Consider the following 21,095-nt stretch of genomic DNA (forward strand, 5'->3'; position numbering starts at 1 on the left):
ATGAAATCTGGCATTGCTGTGAAGGAACTCGTGGATGTTGAGGCTGACAGCCTACAATGGCAGCATGACCACTCTCAGCAGCAACTTGGAAAGGAAACTTAAAACCATACAGCAAGCAGTGCCCATTGTCACAGCATGAGGCTCCACTGAATGGAAAATACCCCTTGGCCTCCAGCCCTTCCTCTCTGATGCTCAGTGAGGAGAGAGTTGGCTCCTGTCACCCCCTTGTCGACAGCCCAGCCCTGGGGACTGCCTTCTCTGCAGGGATCTGGAGAGGGATGCTCCATCTGGAGTGGAAATCCCACCTGGGTGGCAAGTTCTACTCTACTGCTGCCTGAGGACACGATTTGGAGCAGGGATGTTTCTGTCCATCTACTGATATGCACAGCAATAAAGTGTGAATCCCCCTTCTGCCCACGGGGCCCATGGCACAGTCCATTTTTAACTTTTAAGGATATTCTGGGGAAAAATAATAAAAAAAAAATAAAGAAAGAAAGAAAGAAAAGAAAAAAAGAACAGAACCAAAGCATGTTTTTCTCCATTACCATAAAGAGGGCTTGTGAATGCATGGTATTAGTATCCCAAAAGCTATTAAACTCCTTAGTGATGGGAAACAGATGGAAAATAAGACAAAAGAATTCACAACTCATGTTAGACTGAATTGAATTCCTTTAATTTCACACAATGAATAACATATGAATAGGATTAACTTTTTTTTTTCTTTTTTTTTTTTAGTTAAGTGCTCTATACTGTGCTAACCTGATTTGGTAGCGAAAAGACTGAGCTTTGTTTTAGAAAAAAATGTTTAAAAACCAACATCTAAGATCATGAAGGAGCATGACATTAAAGCATGCCAGATGTATCTAAGCCTCAAAGAACATCAAGTCCATATCCATTTTTAAATGTACAAAAATGCTTCATGAATAAAAACTGTTACAAAAAGAACATTTCAAACAATGTACAAGTTTTTTTCTTGCCTCTATATTCAATAAAATACAAATACATTTTTTTGCTCTAAAATATGTTTACATACAATCAAAGTAGAACATGCAAATTACACTTTAAAAAAGGCTTTTAAAAACCACTTATGAATACAAACTAAAAATTAGCCAGCACGACTTATAGAACAATCTTGTGCCCCATTCGTTTGATTTTTTAATTTTTTTGAAATACAGTATATACATATTTAACACTTCATGTGCATTTATTATTTAAGAAATAGCTTAAAAAAATAAAGAAAAAGAAAAGTAAAACAAACCAACATGGGTTTGAACTGCTTCCCCATGTTGTCCAATTGGCAGCTCTTTTAATGTTTTAATATTTTTTTTCTTTTTCTTTTTTTTTCTATGTAGTGTTTTATGCAACCTAGGCAGGCATCTTAAGTAGATCTCCAATATGTGAACTTTGTTGAAATGTGCTTCTAATTATCTCAGAACTGCTGCACCCCAGTTTTTGGATGATATGGAAATAAGAGGCATTACAAGGGCAAGATTTTTGTTTATTTTTTCAATTCAGAAAATCATCTCAGTATTATTTTTTTTTTAGATTTTTTTCCTATTTTTGTTTTGCTTTGTTTAATTTTGTTTCCCTTTAGCCTGTATTCTTTTAGTTGTTCCTCAGACTCTTCAGGATGCTCTTTAGGTTTGCTTAAGTGCAGTCCTGAATCAGGGCCTGTGAAAACAAGAGCTAGGGAAATCCTTGTGTTTGGAACAATGATTTCTGTTTATTTGGTGCGCTACTCTAGTGCTCAGAAGCTCTCATAATGAGCCAGCACCCCACTGCACCAGATGCTACCCAAATATTCACAATTAGAATATTCTATGTTCCACAACATTTCTGCCAAATGGGCCATGCTGTAGGTTACCCGGGTAGCTGATGATTATTTTCACCTCTTTTTAATTTATTTCTTCCATTTTTTTTTTTTTTTAAACAGTTTTCCAAAAACATGCAAGGTGCTTCACAGATAATTTAACATTGAAGGGCTCAAGATACTGGCAGCATGAAGGTCTTGGAGACACAAGTGGTAATGTTTTTTTGTTTTGTTTTTTTGTTTTTTTTCCTCTCTCCCTGAATATTTATCCCCATTTCTGGTTTTACACTGGATTGAGGAATAAAAGACCCACAGAGTGGATGCAAACCCGTGGCCTCATTTCATATGGCTCACAGCCACGTGATACTGTTTTGTGTTTTTATTGAAGCATGCTCAGATGTGTGCTAATCTGTGACACAGTGGAGGTGTTTGAAAGGTTTTTTTGGTCTTAGTAAGCAAAAGGGCTTTCACCCCAGTTCTATACAGTATTTGGAAATGTGTGGAGAGAATCTAGAAAGTTCCTCAGTAAATCTTCCTTGTGGTAAGGGAAAAAAAATCAAAAAGCTCATTACTGGAATATTGGGTAATAAACGGCAGGAGTGGGATTTTAGCCTTAAGCCCTAAAACTAAATCCTTTATGATCTGCATGTAGTACATCGCCTTAAAATATTATTCTGTCAGCAACTTGCTTATCATCTTTATAGACTATGCAACATGCAGAACACAAATTCTGAGTGCCATCTAACAGTATTTTCAGTCTGCTTTTTATGACACTAACAAGCTACTCTTCCTGTCAGCCCAGGACCAGCTGCACGAGGGCGTTGTATGGACAGACAGACAAAGCTGTACCACAGTACCACGCTCCACCTGGCAGCACCTTCTTGCCATGAAAAAACAAACCTTGAGCTTCTGGATAGAGCCCATCCCATGCTGAGAGCTTTTAGCTACCAAGCCCTGAACTTACTTTCTCTAGGACAAATAGGACTTCTTCATGGTTTTGCCCAATTAAGGGTCTGTGGGGTTGTTCCCTCCAAGTGGATGCTCTCCTTAAACACTGTGCCTCTAGCAGCTTTTTGGATAGCACTTTTTGGAAGGGTAAGGGCATTCTTTTCCCAAAGCTTAGGAGCATGGGAGGCAGCAGCCACTCAATTATCCTTCCTGGTTCAGTTTTATCCCAGTGTGTCCAGAAAGGTCCAGCCCAAATCCAGTCCTTATGGGCACTCTGACCCTCTTGAAGCCACGATGGGTGTTTGATGACAGAATTTGTTGCCTTCAGACCTTTTTTTCACTCACTACACACTGAAATGTCCTTCAATGCTATGAGAGACATCTCTGGAGATAAAACTAAGGATAAATTGTTGTCTGGCTTAATTTCTGCTACCTGGAATACCACACTGACAATTTTTTTTTTTGTCATTTTAAGTGACTGTCACCAACTTTCAAGCCCAAAGGAAATTGGTAGAAAAAGATTTATAAATTAACTAAACCTCAATCCAATGTTTTTTAAAGAAGAAGAGAGGAGTTCAATGAGGTTTAGGTTTTTATTTTCTGCAGGCCTACAACTTCAGTCAATAACACTGCTAATTCAAGAGAGCTGAAAAGCAAAATTGGTTTTAACAGAACGAGCAACCAGCCAATTTTTTTCTAAGCTGCATTAATTGGAAAACAAAAAGCACAAATAGGTATGATGAATGATGCAAAACAAATTGGAAACAAAATTCTGCGATCCCTCTTATCAGTTTTAAGGAGTTAGGACCTCAAAATTTGTTCCAGTCTTAAAAAATAAAAAAAATAATACATCCCCTCTTCCAGCTCCCCGACGCAATCCTATCCCCATATGCGTTCAGTTTTAATAAGCTAAGGTGCTATCACAGAAGAAAAATCAGTCTCTAAAAAACAACGAGTTGTATGTTTACAGTGTTCCTCTAACACCAAAGTCTTGATATGATTTTGTAAATAAATAACAGAATAGAAACACAATATTTTTCTTGTGGGGACTTTTTTGTTGAGTCTGTTGTTTTGTTTTTGTTTTTTTTTTTTTGGTGGGGTTTTCTTGTGGTTCTTTTTTTTCATTTTTTTTTTTTTTAGTGTCGTGCTATATGAAGCTTCCTTGGCAATAAACCAATTCAAGATTTCTCGAGGAAGGGAATAGCATTTGGCTTGTGAACCATGAAATAATTCCAATCCCCCCTCCCTTGGTGTAACCTTCCCTCCCTGTTCCTATTTTAATATCCATCTTGCCATGCTAGGTGCTGAGTGCACCGCAGGATTAAAAAGAAAGGAAATAAAGTTGAAAGTACCTATTTCAAATTTCAACAATTGACTTTCTTTTTTTAAAAGCATTGACACTGCAATGGAATAGCTTTTTGTTCAGTCTTTGTTTTAGTTAAACATTTTAATTGGGCTGTGGAAATGGAGCTTGGGTATTTTTCCCAAGTTTAATCAATGGCTAACGGACAACTCGAATGAGAAATGTACAATTTGAACTGACCATTTAAAGAGACGATTTGTCACACACAGTTTGCATCCATGCAGACTGAGAGCTTTATAATTACATTATGTACAAAAAAAAAAAAAATTATTTTTAGTTTATTAAGGCAACCACAACTTGGAGAACATGTCCAAAGTGGCATTAATACAATTGCAGTGGTGATACCCTTTGAACATTTTTTATTTCTATTTTCAGATAAGAACACTTATTCCTTTTCTTTTCTTTTTTTCAGAAATAATTGCCAAGAAAGGATCTATTATCCATAGGGTTTGTTCTATAATTTTTTTTAAAACAATCTACTTTATCTATTTTCTTGAAAAGATAATATCAAGGCATTTCTACCCAATACAAATTATTCATATTATGGTTTTCCCATTAATTTCACTGGGAACTGCAGATGGTAAAAACTTGGTAGGTTTGGGCCCTGTTTTTTATTCTATTTTTTTTTTCTGTTCTATTTTTTTCTTTTATCTTTTTTATATTCTTTTTTTTGGTGATTTTTTTTTTCCATGTTTACTATAACTATTCCCCAGAAGTGTTTTGCTGTTCTCTACTCATATGTACCGAGCATCAAAACAACTTGGCTGATGGATGACCCCTTTTTCACATGCCATTGCCAAGTTGCTTCATATAAACGTGCTATTTTAACTGAATATCCGTGTATACCTTATTTTAAACTGCTGTGATATTCCATTGTTTCTTGGGATAGCACTCGGAATGAGTGTGCACGCGTGTAAGGCTCTAATTTTCTATTGCCTATATTGCAGCTAGTTGTAACTAGGCAAGTAAATGAGAAAGAAATATATAGTTCTAGCAGGAACCAGGCATTTTGGCTTATGCTGTCCCAAAGCCTGGTAGGTATACAAAACTGGAAAAAAAAAAAATAATCAAATAGGTTATAACCAATATCACAGTTGAGAAAATTACATTATTTTTTGTTGGGTTTTTCTTCTTCTTTGTTGCTTTCTTTGTTTCTTTCTTTGTTTCTTTTTTTTTTGTTTCCTTTTTTTTGTTTCTTTTTTACAGTGATTTATACTATGGTAAAGTTACTCTTAATTTCACCTGGCCCACCAAACAGAATCAGAGTCGAGCATGCACCCTTAGTGACAACGTTCAGCTCTCTGCGAGGATGACTTCCCGCCTCTGGGTACGGTATGAGAACAGCAATGCTGAGATTCAGATTAGTTTTGTAAACTCGGCAGAGTTCATGCTTTTTCCAGCTTTGACATACATCCTCCTCTCCTGTATCCCCCACTTTTCCCGTGCCTTTCCCCCCTCTTTTTTGGGGGGGGGCTTGGGTCAAAGCGATGAAGAGGAAAGATGCGAGCCCCAGCTGGCACAGCTCTCTGCAATGAGTTCTGGCTGCTGAAGGGACAGGTCAGTCTGGTGCTGCCAAAGGGGTGAGGCGGACTGTGCACCTCCTGTCCCCCAGTCCTGGCGTGCTCCACGAGGGGCACCCAGCACCTGATGAGGTGCACTGGCCTTAGGGAAGGCCTTCGCTTTCGCTCCCTCTGCCTTTCCGGTGCCGCTTCACTTTCACGTCCTCCTCTTCCTCCTGCGGGGACTTGTTTTTCCTTTTTCCAACCCGGGGTGCCCGGGGTAGAGGGAGAGGGAGTGGAGGGGGTGGAGGAGGCAGAGGGGGCGGCAGTGGTGGCGTCTCTCGAGCCATGTGTATGACAGCCTCGATGGTGGCCATGATTGTATCTTGAGTGGCTGCTTGCTCCAATATTAAAGGGTTGAGTGTTGGTCTCTGACCTCTTTTGCTCGGAAGGTCAACACATTTTTCCAGAACGGGCATTTGGTCTCTGGAGTCTTCGTCAAAGGAAAGGGGTTGCTTTCGAGGACGTCCCCTCCTCTTCTTTACGAAGTTATTGCCTGTCTTTGATTGTCTCTGCAGCCGCTTGGCTTTCAGGATCTTGTTCACGTGATCCAGGTTCTTCTTTGTGGACAGGATCTTGGTGTAGTTGCACATCTTGCGCACCTCGCACTGGATTGCTTCAATTTCACGGCGCTTGAACCTTTTCTTCAGTGGTGAGCTGGCTGTTGGGAGACAAGGAGAGAAACAGGGGTATATCAAACAAGAGTGACTGGAAACCCTTCTTTGACCCCTCCCAGCATCACGAAGAGTAGATGAAAATACAACTTTGATATAAGTAGTCTTCAGATATTTCTCCCTGCCCACTCCCTCTTCTAAAGTAACAAAGCTTTTGCTACAGCAATGTTTTAGCATGGGTTTGCTTCATTCTCATTTTTCAACCTTTAATAGGAGAGAAGGAAGCTTAGCATAGCTGTCATATTGGCCCAACTTAACTATTAAACCTTCTGTATCCCAAAGATATAATCCCAATGCCTTCAATTCAGCCTTTAATTCTTGTCATGAATGCCAGTTACTATGAAAAGTGTTTGTTGCTGAAACTAGTGGGCAGAGACAAGATGTGTGGGTCACTTCATCTGTGGCAATTTCATTACCCCTGTCTGGGTTTCTGTACTATCATCTCTTCAGATACTAGCTGAAACTACTCAGTCATATAATTGACTTTAATGGCCCCCAAAGTAAGCTTACTCCTGGTTCAGATCACTTACTTTAGATCTGAATGAAGTCCAAAGTAGTTAAGTCCCTTGCCAAGGTCACATTGTGAGTCATTGTCAGAGCTGGGAAGAGTACCCAGAATTTCTTGGCTCCTGGTGCTTTGCTTAGGACACGAGACCTTGCTTGTTTTGCCTAAATTGTCTCATTGTCCTTTCCTGAACATGGCATCTGTTCAGGGTTCAGGATTTGCACACAGATTAGAAGTAACTACCCCTTTGTGAGGGAAGCAGAATGTTTTAATTCTGCTGTTGCAATAACTGGTGCTTCCTTTCACTCCTAACATATCCGTTCTGTGCTGCTGGGGAAGAAATGACGGAGCTCAGAATTTCTTTTTTGGTAAAGAATAAAACACCCCACTAAATTAACCTCAGCCCACATCTACTTGCAAACTTAATTTACACCTGACTGTCAAGAAGTCATTTGGGTTTGAAATCCTTGAAGTTTCCCGAGCAGGCAAGATTTTGAGAAAGGTTCATTTGGGGGTTATCTCTGTCTTCATGGCTAACAGGCTAATCTTCCCGCAGTAGTTTTAATAAAGTTGCTATTGTAGCATTTTCTGCAGATAACCAGGAGCTGTCAAGTTGTAGAATCTCCTCTTGCTCCCTATGGGCTGTGACAGATTCAGCATATAAACCTCATTCAATGGCCTCCCCTCTTGGAGAACATAAATTATTGGCTCTTATACCACCATGTTGCTTGGATTCAGCAAAGAGCTTGCATAAACAAACCCAAGTTACAATGTAAGAAGTAGGAGTGAGTCATAAACAAAACACAGACATATGCTCTCTTATAAATAAAGACCTGGGATGGCCAACTTCCCAAAGTCTGGTTTTCATTAATTACAAAACAAAATACATTTTCCATATGTAACCCACTCCCCACACCAAAAAGAAAAATAAAACCCATTTACAGTTTGTGGTTCACAAAGGACAAAAGAAAAGAAGAATGCAGTCATTTTGGTACCAAAGGAAAAGAGAAAGGAAATGAAATATCCAAGTTGCTCAAGAGAAGCTAATTAGTTGCACAAAATTCCTCCCAAGTAGGTCACCCCTAAAAACTGTGGATTCAAGATCCCTAAAGGCAAGTGGCAGCAAGCTATTTCCCAGAAATTTGATCAAAAAAGGTTAAGTCCCTGTCACAGAAAATTATTATTCTCATCTGTCATTACTGGTGATTGACATAAGCAGTCCCAATAACTCCAGCCTTAAGCATTCAAATCCTTTGAGTCCCTCCCATATCCTGAGAGTAGCTTCAGGTCAGAAGATCTGAAAAATCAAACATTTGGCACACTCTTCAAATTCACTGTCCACCTTTTGCCTTTTATTTCTATTGTCAGGGCACATTTTTAAGTCCTATGTTTTGGGGTTTTTTTTAATTCCAGTGTTTGGGGTGTTGATTTTTTTTTTTTTTTCAGAAAGTAAAGCTGAAATTCTTTAGTTGGTGATTGACAACAGAAAATTTAGCAGAAATACAGGAAAGCTTGCAAGGTATCATGATGATACCAGATTTGGCTTTACTCTCAGTTTTCATTGGAAAGAAAGTAAGCCAAGGAACTGGGAAAAAAAACTCAATAAAGACTTATCCAAGTACCTGAAAAGATTTTATGTCTTTGCTAAGATTTATCTGTAGCCAGTTGTTTCTGCAGATTGGTGTTACCACCTGAACATGGTCTGTGGAGACCTGGTCTCTACAGCTGGTAGGGGATGACCTCAGCTTCTAAACTCTAAAATGGGAATTCGATGAAATTCAAGGTGACCTTGCACATTGTTTTGATGTCCTGATACTGGATAAGAACAACACAGTGCTCTATCCTGAAACCCAGTGAGTGTCTTGGGCAAGTGAAGAGCTCACTCAGGCTGGGAGTCCTGAGTGGAGGCTGGTTCTGAGTAGACACTGCCCAAGTGGAGCAGAGGTGTCACCTGCCTCCTGCCAAACCACCCAATTCCCCAAAATTAACTGATATGCAGGCAATTATGGGCAGGCTTCTGCTCATGCAGGTAAATGTACAAGCTGAACATCACTTTCAGTGTCTTCCTTCATGTTTACATACCTTTTCTCCTCCCTTATAAAACTTTGCAAGCTCACAATTTTGTTCATTTTTATGCTGAAATGCATTTTCACATTTAGGGAAAAAGCCCGTCTGTGCTGTTCTTTGCTGGTTTACTGTGCTATTTTTTCCTTCGTAAATGCTTTGGGGTGTTTATGGCTTTCTCAGGGAGCTTGTTAGAAGCTACTCATAATTCTTTTGCTTTCTTCCTAGCAAGACTCTGTTGTTGCAGGCTCTAGAAATCATTTCAGTTGTTACACAGTCTGCCAGTAGTCAGAATGCATGTACTGAGTAAGTGCATATGCTTTCAGGTCAGGCTTATAAAATGAGATATTAGGAAACCCAACATTATTTTGATTATTGAATGTCAGGGACATCTGATTCTGCATTTGGTGTAGGAAGACTATGCAGAAAGAGTCTGATGGGCCTGCAGGGGGAAGCTTTGATGAGGTGTGCCTATGTTAAAATATCAGGGAGGTCTGCCAAAATAAACTACTATTGAAGTGAGAGCCATTAGGTGTTATCAACTCATCTGGAAGCTCTTGGTGAGCAATCTTTAATATAAAATATTTTCCTATATTGCTATGTGATATACTGCTTTGCTGAAAGCCAAAGCTAAGTATTAATCTTTTCCATTTTATCCAGACAGATCCTGCCCAGTCCTGAACACAAGTAGATCCGTGTTGGTCTTAGTTTTTTTTATTTTTCTCTGGTCTGTGTTGGTCTTAACTTTGGTCTTAACTTTTTGTTTGCCTTTTTTTTTTTTTTTCCCTGTTCCGGCACATATTTTGCTGTTTGCACATGTGAATATTGCTTTGGGAGGAAGACTTTTGTCTTGATCTATTTGGTGGAATTTCTTTAGAAGGGACTGGAGATGGATAACAGTAATGTTATGTCTGCATGCAGGCATATAAAAAAGTGAATGTGCTCCCATGGAGGGGATGCAACTTGTGGCAGCCTCCAGGCACCAGAAATGCACAGGGGGACAATTTTTTACTTGGACATATTGATCTCCCTTCATCTCCCCACACGCTGCCTCCATGAAGGCAAAATGGAACCCAAAATGAAGAGAAACTAGAAATGCACGATGCGGCACAAACTTCTATACTTTTGCTTCCTTCCTTTCCCCACTCTCCAAACAACCTAATCTGGCTGCCCCAAGACAAGCAAAAGCCAATATTAGCCTTAAACCATAGCTTTTCACATTTGAAATTAGGCACATGGAGGTCTGGTGTTTCTCCCCTCCCCAGGGTCCACAGGTGCAGTGAGGCTCAGCCTCACAAATTGAAATAGCTGCAGGCCATGCTGGCAGGCCATGCAGGAATGATATGATGCTGGAAACAGCTTCTGAAGCCAAGAGAGACATTCCTACCAAAAAATATATGTTTCCAAGGGTATCTTAGAGGAGGCTGAAAGACCCACTCCAGCACAGTGATGATGGAGCAGGAGGTGAGCCCAGGTGGATCAGTCTCCCTGGATGCTCTTCATTGGCCCCAGAAATTTGTTCTGGATGGCTCTGTTGTGTCTGAAGCTCTAAACTCCTTCTTGCTGCCTGTCATTCTCCATCCCTTTGGAGGTGCCTGAGGCCACTTGCAAGAACATGGCACTGAGGAGGCTGCTCAAAGCTGGGGTCAATTTTCTGGCTTAATTTGAATGTAGGAATTTTCAAAGAGCTTCCTATTAATTACAGGAAACCCATAGCACTGTCCTGTTTTCCCATTAACACAGTTTCTTTCAGTTTTCAGCTAAATTATTTCAACATCTGGGCTACAGATAAACCAACAATTTAATTAGACTTCTGAAAATGGAAAGAATGAACTGTGCAGTCAAGCATACACTTTCATCTTGAAACGGATCATAAAATATTTGTGTGCTTTCCTTCTCTGCTCCTTTAAAAATCTGTTCTGGGTTTATATATAGGAAAGTATTAAAGACTAAACAGACAATCTAGATTTTTTTAATACAAAAATTTATCTTTACAGAGGTTAATTTGCAGCATGAAACCCTTGTTTTCACTATTTATTCAGGAAGTGAGAGGGAAACAAAAATAAATGCATTGAAACAGTACTTTCAGTTGAATGATTAAAAATGCAATAATTCTCTAAATCAGTGATACAAATATGCTTTTTGTGTACGTGGCACCAAAAGTTTGACAAGGCTGTGGAACTCCTAATGGCTGCATGTAGGGTAATGAACTGTGGATTCCCCATTCGCTGGAAATTAAGACAAAATGCAAGATTAACTTCTCTATCCATGCCCAAGAAAAGGCATGATTGTGCCTAAATGACTTGGCTCAATTTCCAGCAGTATAAAGATATCACCTTTTTGATCTGATTCAAAATAGAAGCACAAAATATGAGCTTATAGAAAGGCATGCTATTCTGACTTATTTATTCTGGTATTTTAAATCACTGCTCATTGCCCCAGACAATTTTGCATTCGCAAGACAGAATATTACACTAAAATCACTCAAGTATGCAGTAAGAAATCTCATCTGCTCCTCAGCTATTCACTGTGTATTCGGTTTGCTCATGCTTCAGGGATGGGAGAATTTAAAAGAAATGAAGAATGGGGCTGAGGAAGGAACCCAGAAGTCTTGCTTCAGAGTGTCCTGCTAGACCATATAGGCTGGTGCTGTTTGTGTCCTCACTGCACAAGTGGTGGTGTGTGAATAAAATAGATTTGATGTGCCAAGATATACAATCACTGTAAGAAACCAATGGGAATTTTACAGCCCGATTATCCCATTAGATATTCACATTTGCAGCTGCTTCTCCAGTCGGGAGGAGAATTAGGTGAACATATTGTACAGCTCCAGAAGGAAAAAGATGAGGAAGAAACAGAGGGGGTGGAGCAAAAATGGCATTACCTGCTTCAGATGTTGCTGATGATGAAGGTAGGAGAGATAATACTGGACTTGGCATTGCAACACTGTCAACAGCTGCTGGTTTCCTTCTGGTCATCACATTACAGGCAGAACTTTCCATTTTTCCATGAAGTGAAGTCTGGTCTGCTTTTAAGTGGGGACCTGCAATTCCTGGGGAAACAAAATTTGGATGAGTATTAGTACTGTAACATGTCTGGGGATATATCTGAAAAAAAGAGAAGTCAGTTGCTGTCCCTGCTACGTTGATATATTCCTATATTTTCTTGTGGATGTATCTGTAATGCAGTCTTGATACTAGCAAGGGTCATAATTGTTATTAATTTTTGATAATTTTGCTGAAGGATGTACCCTCACTGGTCTCTGTGAACCATGGTAAACCAACAAAACATCCCACATTGGTACTTTTTCTTCTAAAAAAAAAACATGTACACTCTGATACACGCATAAAGACAGATATCCTTCATAACTCTATTTTAGTGGGAATGCCTATGTATCATTTCCTGGGTAGTTCATTCTCCACACATTGTTACATACTTCTCTGCTATAAACACCTGACTTAGTGGGTGTTTCATCTGAGTAAGGAGCAGACATCAGGAACAACCTCAATATGCAATTCCCTTCCAAAGCACATTACATTTATTTTTCAGGAATTCCCTTCCTAATTAAATTTGCCTTGCAGCTCATCAAAGGGAAGTGAGTTTAAAAAGAAAGTTCTTTGTCATATATCTTTCTACCTACAGTTTACAATGCAGAATAAATGAGTAGTAAAAAAATGCCAAAGAAGTTAAATATTCCAGAAAAATAAAAGTTATGCACTTACAGCTGGAAAATTCCTCCACTAACAGTAATATTATTGTGATACTGTAATACTAACCATATTTCTCAAACTCTATTATAGTTTGTAACCATTTGTTTACTTGTAAATATGTGAAATTTAAACTTCTGGCATGGAAATTTGAAAACCTCTCCCAGTCTCTGTGATGTTTGACTTCAACATGATTAGGGCAGATACTCAATTATCAGAGATAATCCTTCATAAATTCCCCCTTTTTTCAGATCTCAACCTGCACACCAGCCTCAGATAAAATGCATTGGATTTTGGCAATTAAATTATACAATGATTCAAAAAAATCACAGAACAGCTGAAGTTCAAAAGCTCCACACCTTGTCCACTTCACCCTGCTCAAGCAGGGTCGTCCAGAGAAGGCTGTCCTGGACCACATCTGGCCAAATAATATCTCCAAGGAGAGAGAATCCACAGCCTCTCTCTACAGCTTGTTCATCCCCTCTACAAATCAAAACAAGTAAATCTACACTGTTCAGGAATAACCTGTGTTTCAGGTTGTGCCCATTGACTTGTCCTGTCACTGGGCAGCACCGAGAATAATCTGGCTCCATCCTCTCTAATCCTTCCCATCAAACATTTGCCTTAAGTGGAAAACTCCCCCTGAGCCTTCTCTTCTCCAGGCAGAACATCCCATCTCCCTGAGCCTTTCCTCATAAGAGAGATATCCCAGAATCTTAATAATCTTTGTGGCCTCCAACTAGACTCCTTCCCATATGTCCATGTTCCTCTGACATATCAGCCACTCCTCTGAGTTCTGAAATTCTCCAGATTTTCTGAGGGTGTTCTCTACCCTGTCACCCTGCTCATTAATTGATATATTAAAAGCTTTTAGTCCCCATTTCATAGGGTGCACCTCTACTGACTGGTCTCTAAGTGGAATTTGTACTACCCATCCCAACCCTCTGAGACCAGCCAGTTTTCAGTCCATCACAGCGTGCATTTATCCTGCCTGTGTTTCATCATTTTGTCTACAAGAAGCTGATAGAACTCAGTGGCAGAACTCTTGATAAAGTCAAAATCAGAAACATCAGATTGGTGATATATGATTTCCCCTTCACAGATCTGTGATAACTACTCCAGGCCATCTTCTCCTCCTTCATGTGTTTGGAAATGCTCTTAGCAATTACTTTATCAAATTCTAGGGATTGAGGTGAGACTGAATGGTCTTGCTGCCTCCTTGCTTTTTCTTCTTGACCTTATTGGACTGATATTTCCTCTCTTCTAGTCCTCAGATACCTCTCCTGATCACCACAGTCTTTCAAAAACAACCAAGAGTAGCCTTACAGTGATGCCATCCAAATCCTTCAGCACCTTTGGGTAGATCCTGACAAATCCCATGGATTTATGCATATCCAGTTCATTTAACTTTTCCCTGGTCAGGTCCCCCTTCAAGAGTAGGTTTTTCTTCCACACCAGCCTTACAGGTCAGGGATCCTCAAAGGCCACTCTTACCAGTAGAGATCAAGGCAAAGAGAACAATCAGTCTTCTGCTGATCTTTTTCAGCTGGGGTCCTGATATCTTTCCTGAGGCTATTTTTGGATGCTTTATATATCTGTCAAAACATTTCTTGTTGACCTGCTGCCCTAGCTTCAATTCCAGATGGACTTTGCCTTCCTAAGCCCATCCCTGCATGCTTGAGCATTGTAGCTCCAGTTCTCTGGGTTGCCTGCTTCCATGTCTCCTTTGATTCCTTTTTCTACCTGACATTACTCAGGAGCTTCTTGGTCAGTCATGAAAATCTCCTGACATCTTTTCTGTGTTTGGCTTCCCACTCTGATCTGGTTTTGCATGTCTCCACAATACTTCTGATCCAGGTCAGCAAACCTCCTGGCACAGCAGGTCAGGTCAGCAGGTGGGGGTCTTTATCCCCTGCAGAACTGAAACCCCTCTGCCACTCCTGGCTGCACCTGGATAGCACCTGGTGGTTCCTCAAAGACTTTCCACAGGTGCTCTGACACCTACAATCAGAGAATCATCAAGCCTGGGAAAGCTGCCCAAGATCTAGTCCCACACTTCCCCCACCTCTGCCAAGGCCACCACTAACCCATGTTCTAAAGTGCCACATCCTCCTGGCTTTTAAATCCCTCCAGGGAATGGGAACTTCACCACTGCTCCTGGCAGCCTACATCAGAACTGGACAACCCTTTATGTGAAGAAAATTTTGTTAATATACAATTTAAGCCTCCCTTGGCACAACCTTCCTCTTGTTCTGTCCCTTGTCCCCTGGGAGTAGAGTCTGGCCCCCACCTGGCTGCACCCTCCTGTCAGGGAGTTGTAGAGAGTGAGAAGGTTTCCCCTGAGCCTCATTTTTTCCAGGCTGAGCCCCCCCAGCTCTCTCAGCTGCTCCCTTTTCTCTTTTGTGTCCCACTGTGCTCCATACACCAAAAATTCCTTATATTTCTTATTTGGAGCTGCTATAGACAGTCCATATGAACTTGTGTTTCCTGGCACATTAAAGGAGAAATCTCAGCAGATCTGTGGGTTGTCTCAGAAGCTGTGGAAGAGATCCTTATCAGATTCAGGCACAGAAATGCTACAGTGAGAGGAGTCTGAGAGATGGGGCTAATGGAATGGGCCAGTTTGGCACAGGAGTCCTGAAGAAACTGTGATCTGATATCAGCTGGTGGATTTAAGGGAGGCAAGAAGGGGCAGAAATAGTCATAAGTGAGACAGTGTTACAGGTCACAGATTGGTGGAGATAAACAGAGCAGTCTCTGCCTGTTAGACCACACATCTTTCCAGAGCCTCAAATCTAGTATTAAGCATCTCAAATTGTATCCATTAAACTTCAGCCTCTCTCTGCTTGGCTTCTCTAGTGCAAATGAGAACAATAATATACCCCTCATCTCGAGAGCAGTCCTATGAAAATAAAATTATCAACATTCATGAAACATTCATCTATTCATACCAAGGCTTAGAAATGTGGAATAAATGAGACATGATGTCACACACTGAATAGCAAAAGGAAAATCCAGCTCCCAAATAGCTGTTCATTAGGTGAGCACTATACATTGAATAAAGCAGTGTCCCATAGAATAAGTGAGGTATTTGACTAGGTAATTACCCTTTGGAACTGTGTGTAGGCACACCTGAGGTTTCATCACTACCCAGTGCTTGGGTTTGTGCCTAAACAATATTTATTCATGTGTGCAGTGGGTGCACAAGAAATGTGCACATGTGGGTGCATGTATCAATACACACACACATATATGCATGTGCATATGGTACATAATAATGCTAACAACCTCATAAATTCAACATCTGGTTCTAATTAAACTGAAGGGCCTATATAAAGAGCCGTATGAAAACATGCAGCTGTAACCTGTTGACCTCTATTGATAAAAAAAGAAAAAAACTCTGTGAAGCTGTGTTTCAACATATCAAGGGACAATCATTCATTTTTTCAAAGGTAATCCCCCACAAACCACTTATCCTCTCAAATCTCTACCTGCACACAGTGTTTGCATTAGGGACCTTGATTTATGGATCCCCACTCCTTGGATGGAGAGGCCAACTTCCTGTTGCCGTGGTTACTTAGATCTTGGTTCAAGGTTAAACTACTCCCAAATCAAAATCAGTGGCAGGCACAGCATCTAACAGCCAGGTTATTGACTACCCTAGGATGCTTAAAGGTCAAAGACCAAAGTGCTGCTCACTGCCTTTGGGGTGAGTCAATATTTTCAATATTTTTATTCTGTTTCTTCTGAAGAAGTAGTTGCTGCTCAATTACCACCTATCTGGGTTTAGCAAGGTCATACAAATCATTGAGGAAAGTCCTCCCCCTGCAGAAGAGATACAAATGTAATGAATTACTTCAAAGTCTACATGGCCCAATTGCAGCTCATCACTGGTGAATCATGGGTTCAGACATCTGTCTCTTGTTTTACGAGCTTGGTTTCTTCAGCCTAGCTCCCTCACCTCACTGAAAGCCTCATCTATATTGAGGAAGAAGAGTAATTTATGGATCTGGAGCAGCCAGTCAGGGAGAACCACCCTGTTTTCTTTCATGGATACCAGAATGCAAACAGAGATTCGGATGCATTGCTGGAAACACACAGAGCTGAAGCAATTTGCTTTGATGCACACCACAGTAGTGGAACACCTGTCCTTCAGAGGATAGCCCTGCTGGTGTAGTGTCATCACTTCTCATTGGACTTTTCCTTCTCATTTGGAGCGCTCCGTTCAGAAGGCCTCAGGTAAGAGAAGGCCCTAGTTCAACCCATCTATGAATCGGGTGGAAATAATTTGCAACACCATCACAGGGAAGTAAGAGTTTAAAATTCACACACTCATTCATTAAATCAGTATATTTTATCCTTTGGCACTGCCCTGGAAAGAGAGAAGATTCTGTGGAGGCTGGAGCACCTTTGCCATGGGGACAGACTGAGAAGAGATGAGAATTGTTCTGTCTGGAGAAGAGAAGGCTCTGGGGAGATCATATAGCCCCTTCTAGGACTTGAAGGGAGCTTCCAGAAAAATCTGAAGAGTGACTCTTTTACACAGCCAGATAGTGATAGGAGAAAGGGGAATTAATTTAAATTCCAAGAGGGGAGTTTTAGATATTACGAAGAAATTCCTCCCTGTGAGGGCAGTGAGGCCCTGGCACAGGGCGCTCAGAGAAGCTGTGGCTGCCCCTGGATCCCTGGAAGTGTCCCAGGCCAGGATGGATGGGTCTTGGAACAACATGGAATAGTGGAAAATGTCTCAGTCCGTTGCAGGGGGGTTGAAACAAGATGGTATCTAAAGTCCCTTCCAATTCAAACCATTCTAGGATTCCATGATGTGCATTCGTGGCCTGATTCAGACCTTACTTCTCAACTATCTGTTAATCTTTATATATTTCCTCCGAATTAGAACCCTTTTCCTCCCATGAAAGACCCATACCTTGACTCCCCTGAGTCCTACTGATAGCACAGACAACACCACACACACATGCAAGTGAACAATGGGCAGAAAAGCAAGGAAGGAAATCAATCACTACACATATAATGAGAAAGGGCATGGGGAAAGGACGGCTTCAAAAGCAGAGCCAGACACAAAGGAGTTTATCAAAAAAACAGTGATGATATGCTTATCAAGAAATAATCCTGTAATCATAAATAAAAAGGTGATTCAGGAGAAGCATGATTCTAGTCAGGGAAAACTGGTGGAAAGCTTGTATAGGAGGGAAGTCAAGACTGACTTGAAATTTGGCTTTCCTTAAAGATTTTTACCATATTTCATTCACTGGCTAAGCAACTTATGAGCTCTAGCTGATATTAATGCATTAATTTTAAAGACCTGGTAATTATTGTTATTGTTATTAAGTGCTAACTTTTCAAGCAATGTGGTCCAACTGCATTGTGTTGGTCCCTTTACAAATGGATTAATTTACTCGCCTTGCTTTACTATTAAATCATGATCACCCTGCTTATTGCATTCATCTGTTTTCTCTCGTTGTGTACTTGCACAGAAAGATTCTAGGACAACGTGCACCTTTTCTTCTTTAATCTGTGTACAGAATCTAGCACAATGTGCACCCAGGCTGGAACTCGAAGTGCCAGTCCAAAAGAGATAATAAATGTTAATTTGCCATTGGAAAAAGGAGAAAATCAGCTGATAAAAATTGATCTCAGTGAAGGCCTCTGGCAGGGAAGATTTTTTCCTTAGAGAGTTCATTGGACTGGATTTGTACTCCCCACAGATTTCTGGAAATCCACAGCTATACTTAAATTGTTTATGTGTCTGACCATTGTTATTGGAAAACTCTTACAGATGGTTTTCTTTTTCCTCCCAGTGTCTTTGCACAATGAAGCTAAGCAATGCAGCTGTACAGGAATGCACATCTAAACATGCAGTTACTCATAGTATTTGCATTTTGATAACTCCTCAGTTTGGAATAAAGAACCAGAGGAAACCTCATATCTTGGTAAATCTTTTCTTAAGGCTGGTTTTAAATAAATCAGTCAAAAGTTTGGCATTGCATCATATTCCAGAAGGGAGCACTGAATTACTATGTGATAAATGTAGTTAAGGAAAGTAATTATTCTTCTTAAAGTAATATTATTATCTTTCTAACTTATGGAAGTCATTTCCCTGGGTTCTATTTGACGTGTATTATCATTTAAAATAACTGTACTTTCAATGTAAAGCACCGCTTTATGACTTTAAGTCCTTTTATCTTCCTCCCTTTTCCACTACCACATTAAAAACTTCAAATTCCACCTTTTCTAAGAGGGATTTTATATTTTGCAGAATGTGTCCCCCTGAATAAAACCAAGTGCCTATGGAATAATAATATAAAAAAATTACTCCCATTGCCAACAGGCAAAAATTTAAGAGATGAAGTCTGCTTTATTTCAGTCTAGCTATTTTCCTACTTTTTTTTTTTTTTTAATCAGAATAGCTTTAGAGAAAGAAAGAGGGAGACTGAGAAAGCCATCATTAGATAGATCTTCTGATCTTTATCTCCAGTCACACAGTCAGAAGAGCTAATACTATGATGATAGCTTTGAAATCTCTTAGGAATTGAATAAAAAGAAGTGATAGTGATGAACTCCCAGCTAATAAACACAGAGTGCTTATTTCTGCAGAATGATCAATTTCCAGATGTCCTGAGGCTTATCTGATACAGTTGATTTACTCATTCTCCCTCACTTCACTAATAAAGCTCAAGTCCTACATCAGATTAGAGAAGAGCAAGATTTCTTAAAGGGGCAGGAGGAGGGCTGGCATCATGGCACACAAATGCTGGGAGACACACTAATCTCTTCTGCCTCCTTCTATAACCACCAAGCTGTCTTAAACAGCTGCCTTCCTCTGCTGAAATCATACACTTTATCCGCTTTGGGTTAGTACAGTAATGCAGACAATTAATTTGTTATCTTGTTAGTGGAAATTTAATGCAATGATCTAAAAGAACTCTTACATATTGTGATAAACTTTAGTGCCTCCAGGGCACTTCTCCTCCATAGGACTCATTTCACATCCCATCCATTATGTAAATGAGATGTGGAAATAGTTTAGTTCCCCTAATGTATTTGTACACTGATGGATTGCACAAAGTCAGCCCTACTGAAACTAATGAGGTTAAATGCATCTTGCCATTCCTTTCTACTTGGGTGAATCTCTGTGCCTGTGTTCAAGTAATGCAGTGTGAGTCTTCCTCTTCACTTCTTTATGAAGATAATTGTGATTCCTGACAGGGAGCACAGTGGCAACTGCTGCAGTACCTGGAGCCTGGCAGGGTGTCTCTTCAGCGAGCAGAGCAGCTGCTGTGGCTCTGTGCAGGTGTGGGATTGTCTGGGGAGGCTGCAGATCCCTTCACATTTTGGGGACAAGGGTCCCAGGGCCATGTGGAGCTGCATGCAATGACATGCAGTATTTGGTAACTATGTAGCTGTCAGCATTATCAGTGGAAGGATTAGAGCCCAGGAGGATGGGGTAAGAAAGGATTATTTTTGTCATCATCAGGATGAGTCTCAAGATTCCATTGCTCAGCCATAAAATGTAAGGATTTTTTCCTAATATCTAATCTTGCCTTGTACTCTGTCAATGTGAGGCCATTTCACCCTTGTGTTGTCAATACAGGCCCTTTCCAAAATCCTTCTCCAGCTCTCTTGGAGCCCCTTTAGGTACTGGAAGGGTCTAGATATCCCTAGATCCTTCTCTTCCCCAGGTGAACACCTCCAGCTCTCCCAGCCTGGCTCTCGAACAGAGGTGCTCCAGCCCTCTGAGCACCTTTTGTGGCCTCCTCTGGGCTTCTACCAACAGGTCCACATCTTTCTAGAGTTGAGGGCTCCAGAGGTGGACACATCACTGCAGGTGGGGTCTAATCACAGGAGAGCAGAGGTGGAAAATCCCCACCTTCAGCCTGCTGCCCATGTTCCTGCAGCCTAAGAGCATGATCAACTGCAACTTGAATTTTAAAAGACAACTCTCCTGTCTTTTTCATATTTGTGGTGAATTAGACTTCCTGGCAGATGCAGTATTGCTCCTCTTTGCCTTTTGGTTTTGCTCTGGATTTCCTTTTTCCTGTACCAGTACAGGAAGGATCACAGAACTTCTTCTTGCTCTGCATATTGTCTGGGTGAGTCAGGAGACTGAGGAATAGTGGAAATGCAGCCCCAGTCACTGTAAATGAAGTCTGCATGTCTGAGAGCTCAGTCTTTAGTGAATTCCAGGATGAGCACTTAAAGGAGCTGGGGGGGAGCAGTTCACAGTCCAAGGCAGCACAGGACAGTCACAAAAGGTGACTGTAAAAGTGCTCCTGCCCTGTCCCCTCCAGCTCCAGTGTATGCCCTTCCCAGGCTCCCAGACATCAAACAGTGTGATCCCAAAATATCATGGAAGAAATCACCATTTTTATTATTATTTCCTTCTTTTTTTATTTTTTATTTTTTATTTTTTTTAATGCCAGGAAGTAATGAACAAGTGAAATTAG

General features: G+C 40.6%; 1 protein-coding gene across 2 annotated transcripts in view; it reads right to left on the reverse strand.

Moving 5' to 3' along the window:
* Window positions 1–651: 651 nt before the first annotated feature.
* The window catches only part of SETBP1 (SET binding protein 1), a 252,909-nt gene continuing 232,465 nt past the window's right edge, over window positions 652–21,095 (reverse strand). For both annotated transcript variants that reach the window (XM_015614926.2, XM_015614924.2), the window contains 2 exons: window positions 11,808–11,975; window positions 652–6,341 (listed from right to left, as the gene is read on the reverse strand). In XM_015614926.2, the coding sequence (XP_015470412.1) occupies window positions 5,785–6,341; window positions 11,808–11,975 (725 nt within the window). In that variant the 3' untranslated portion in view covers window positions 652–5,784. The remainder of the gene's footprint in view (window positions 6,342–11,807; window positions 11,976–21,095) is intronic.

Source organism: Parus major, chromosome Z (assembly GCF_001522545.3).
Source record: "Parus major isolate Abel chromosome Z, Parus_major1.1, whole genome shotgun sequence".
NCBI lineage: Eukaryota > Metazoa > Chordata > Aves > Passeriformes > Paridae > Parus > Parus major.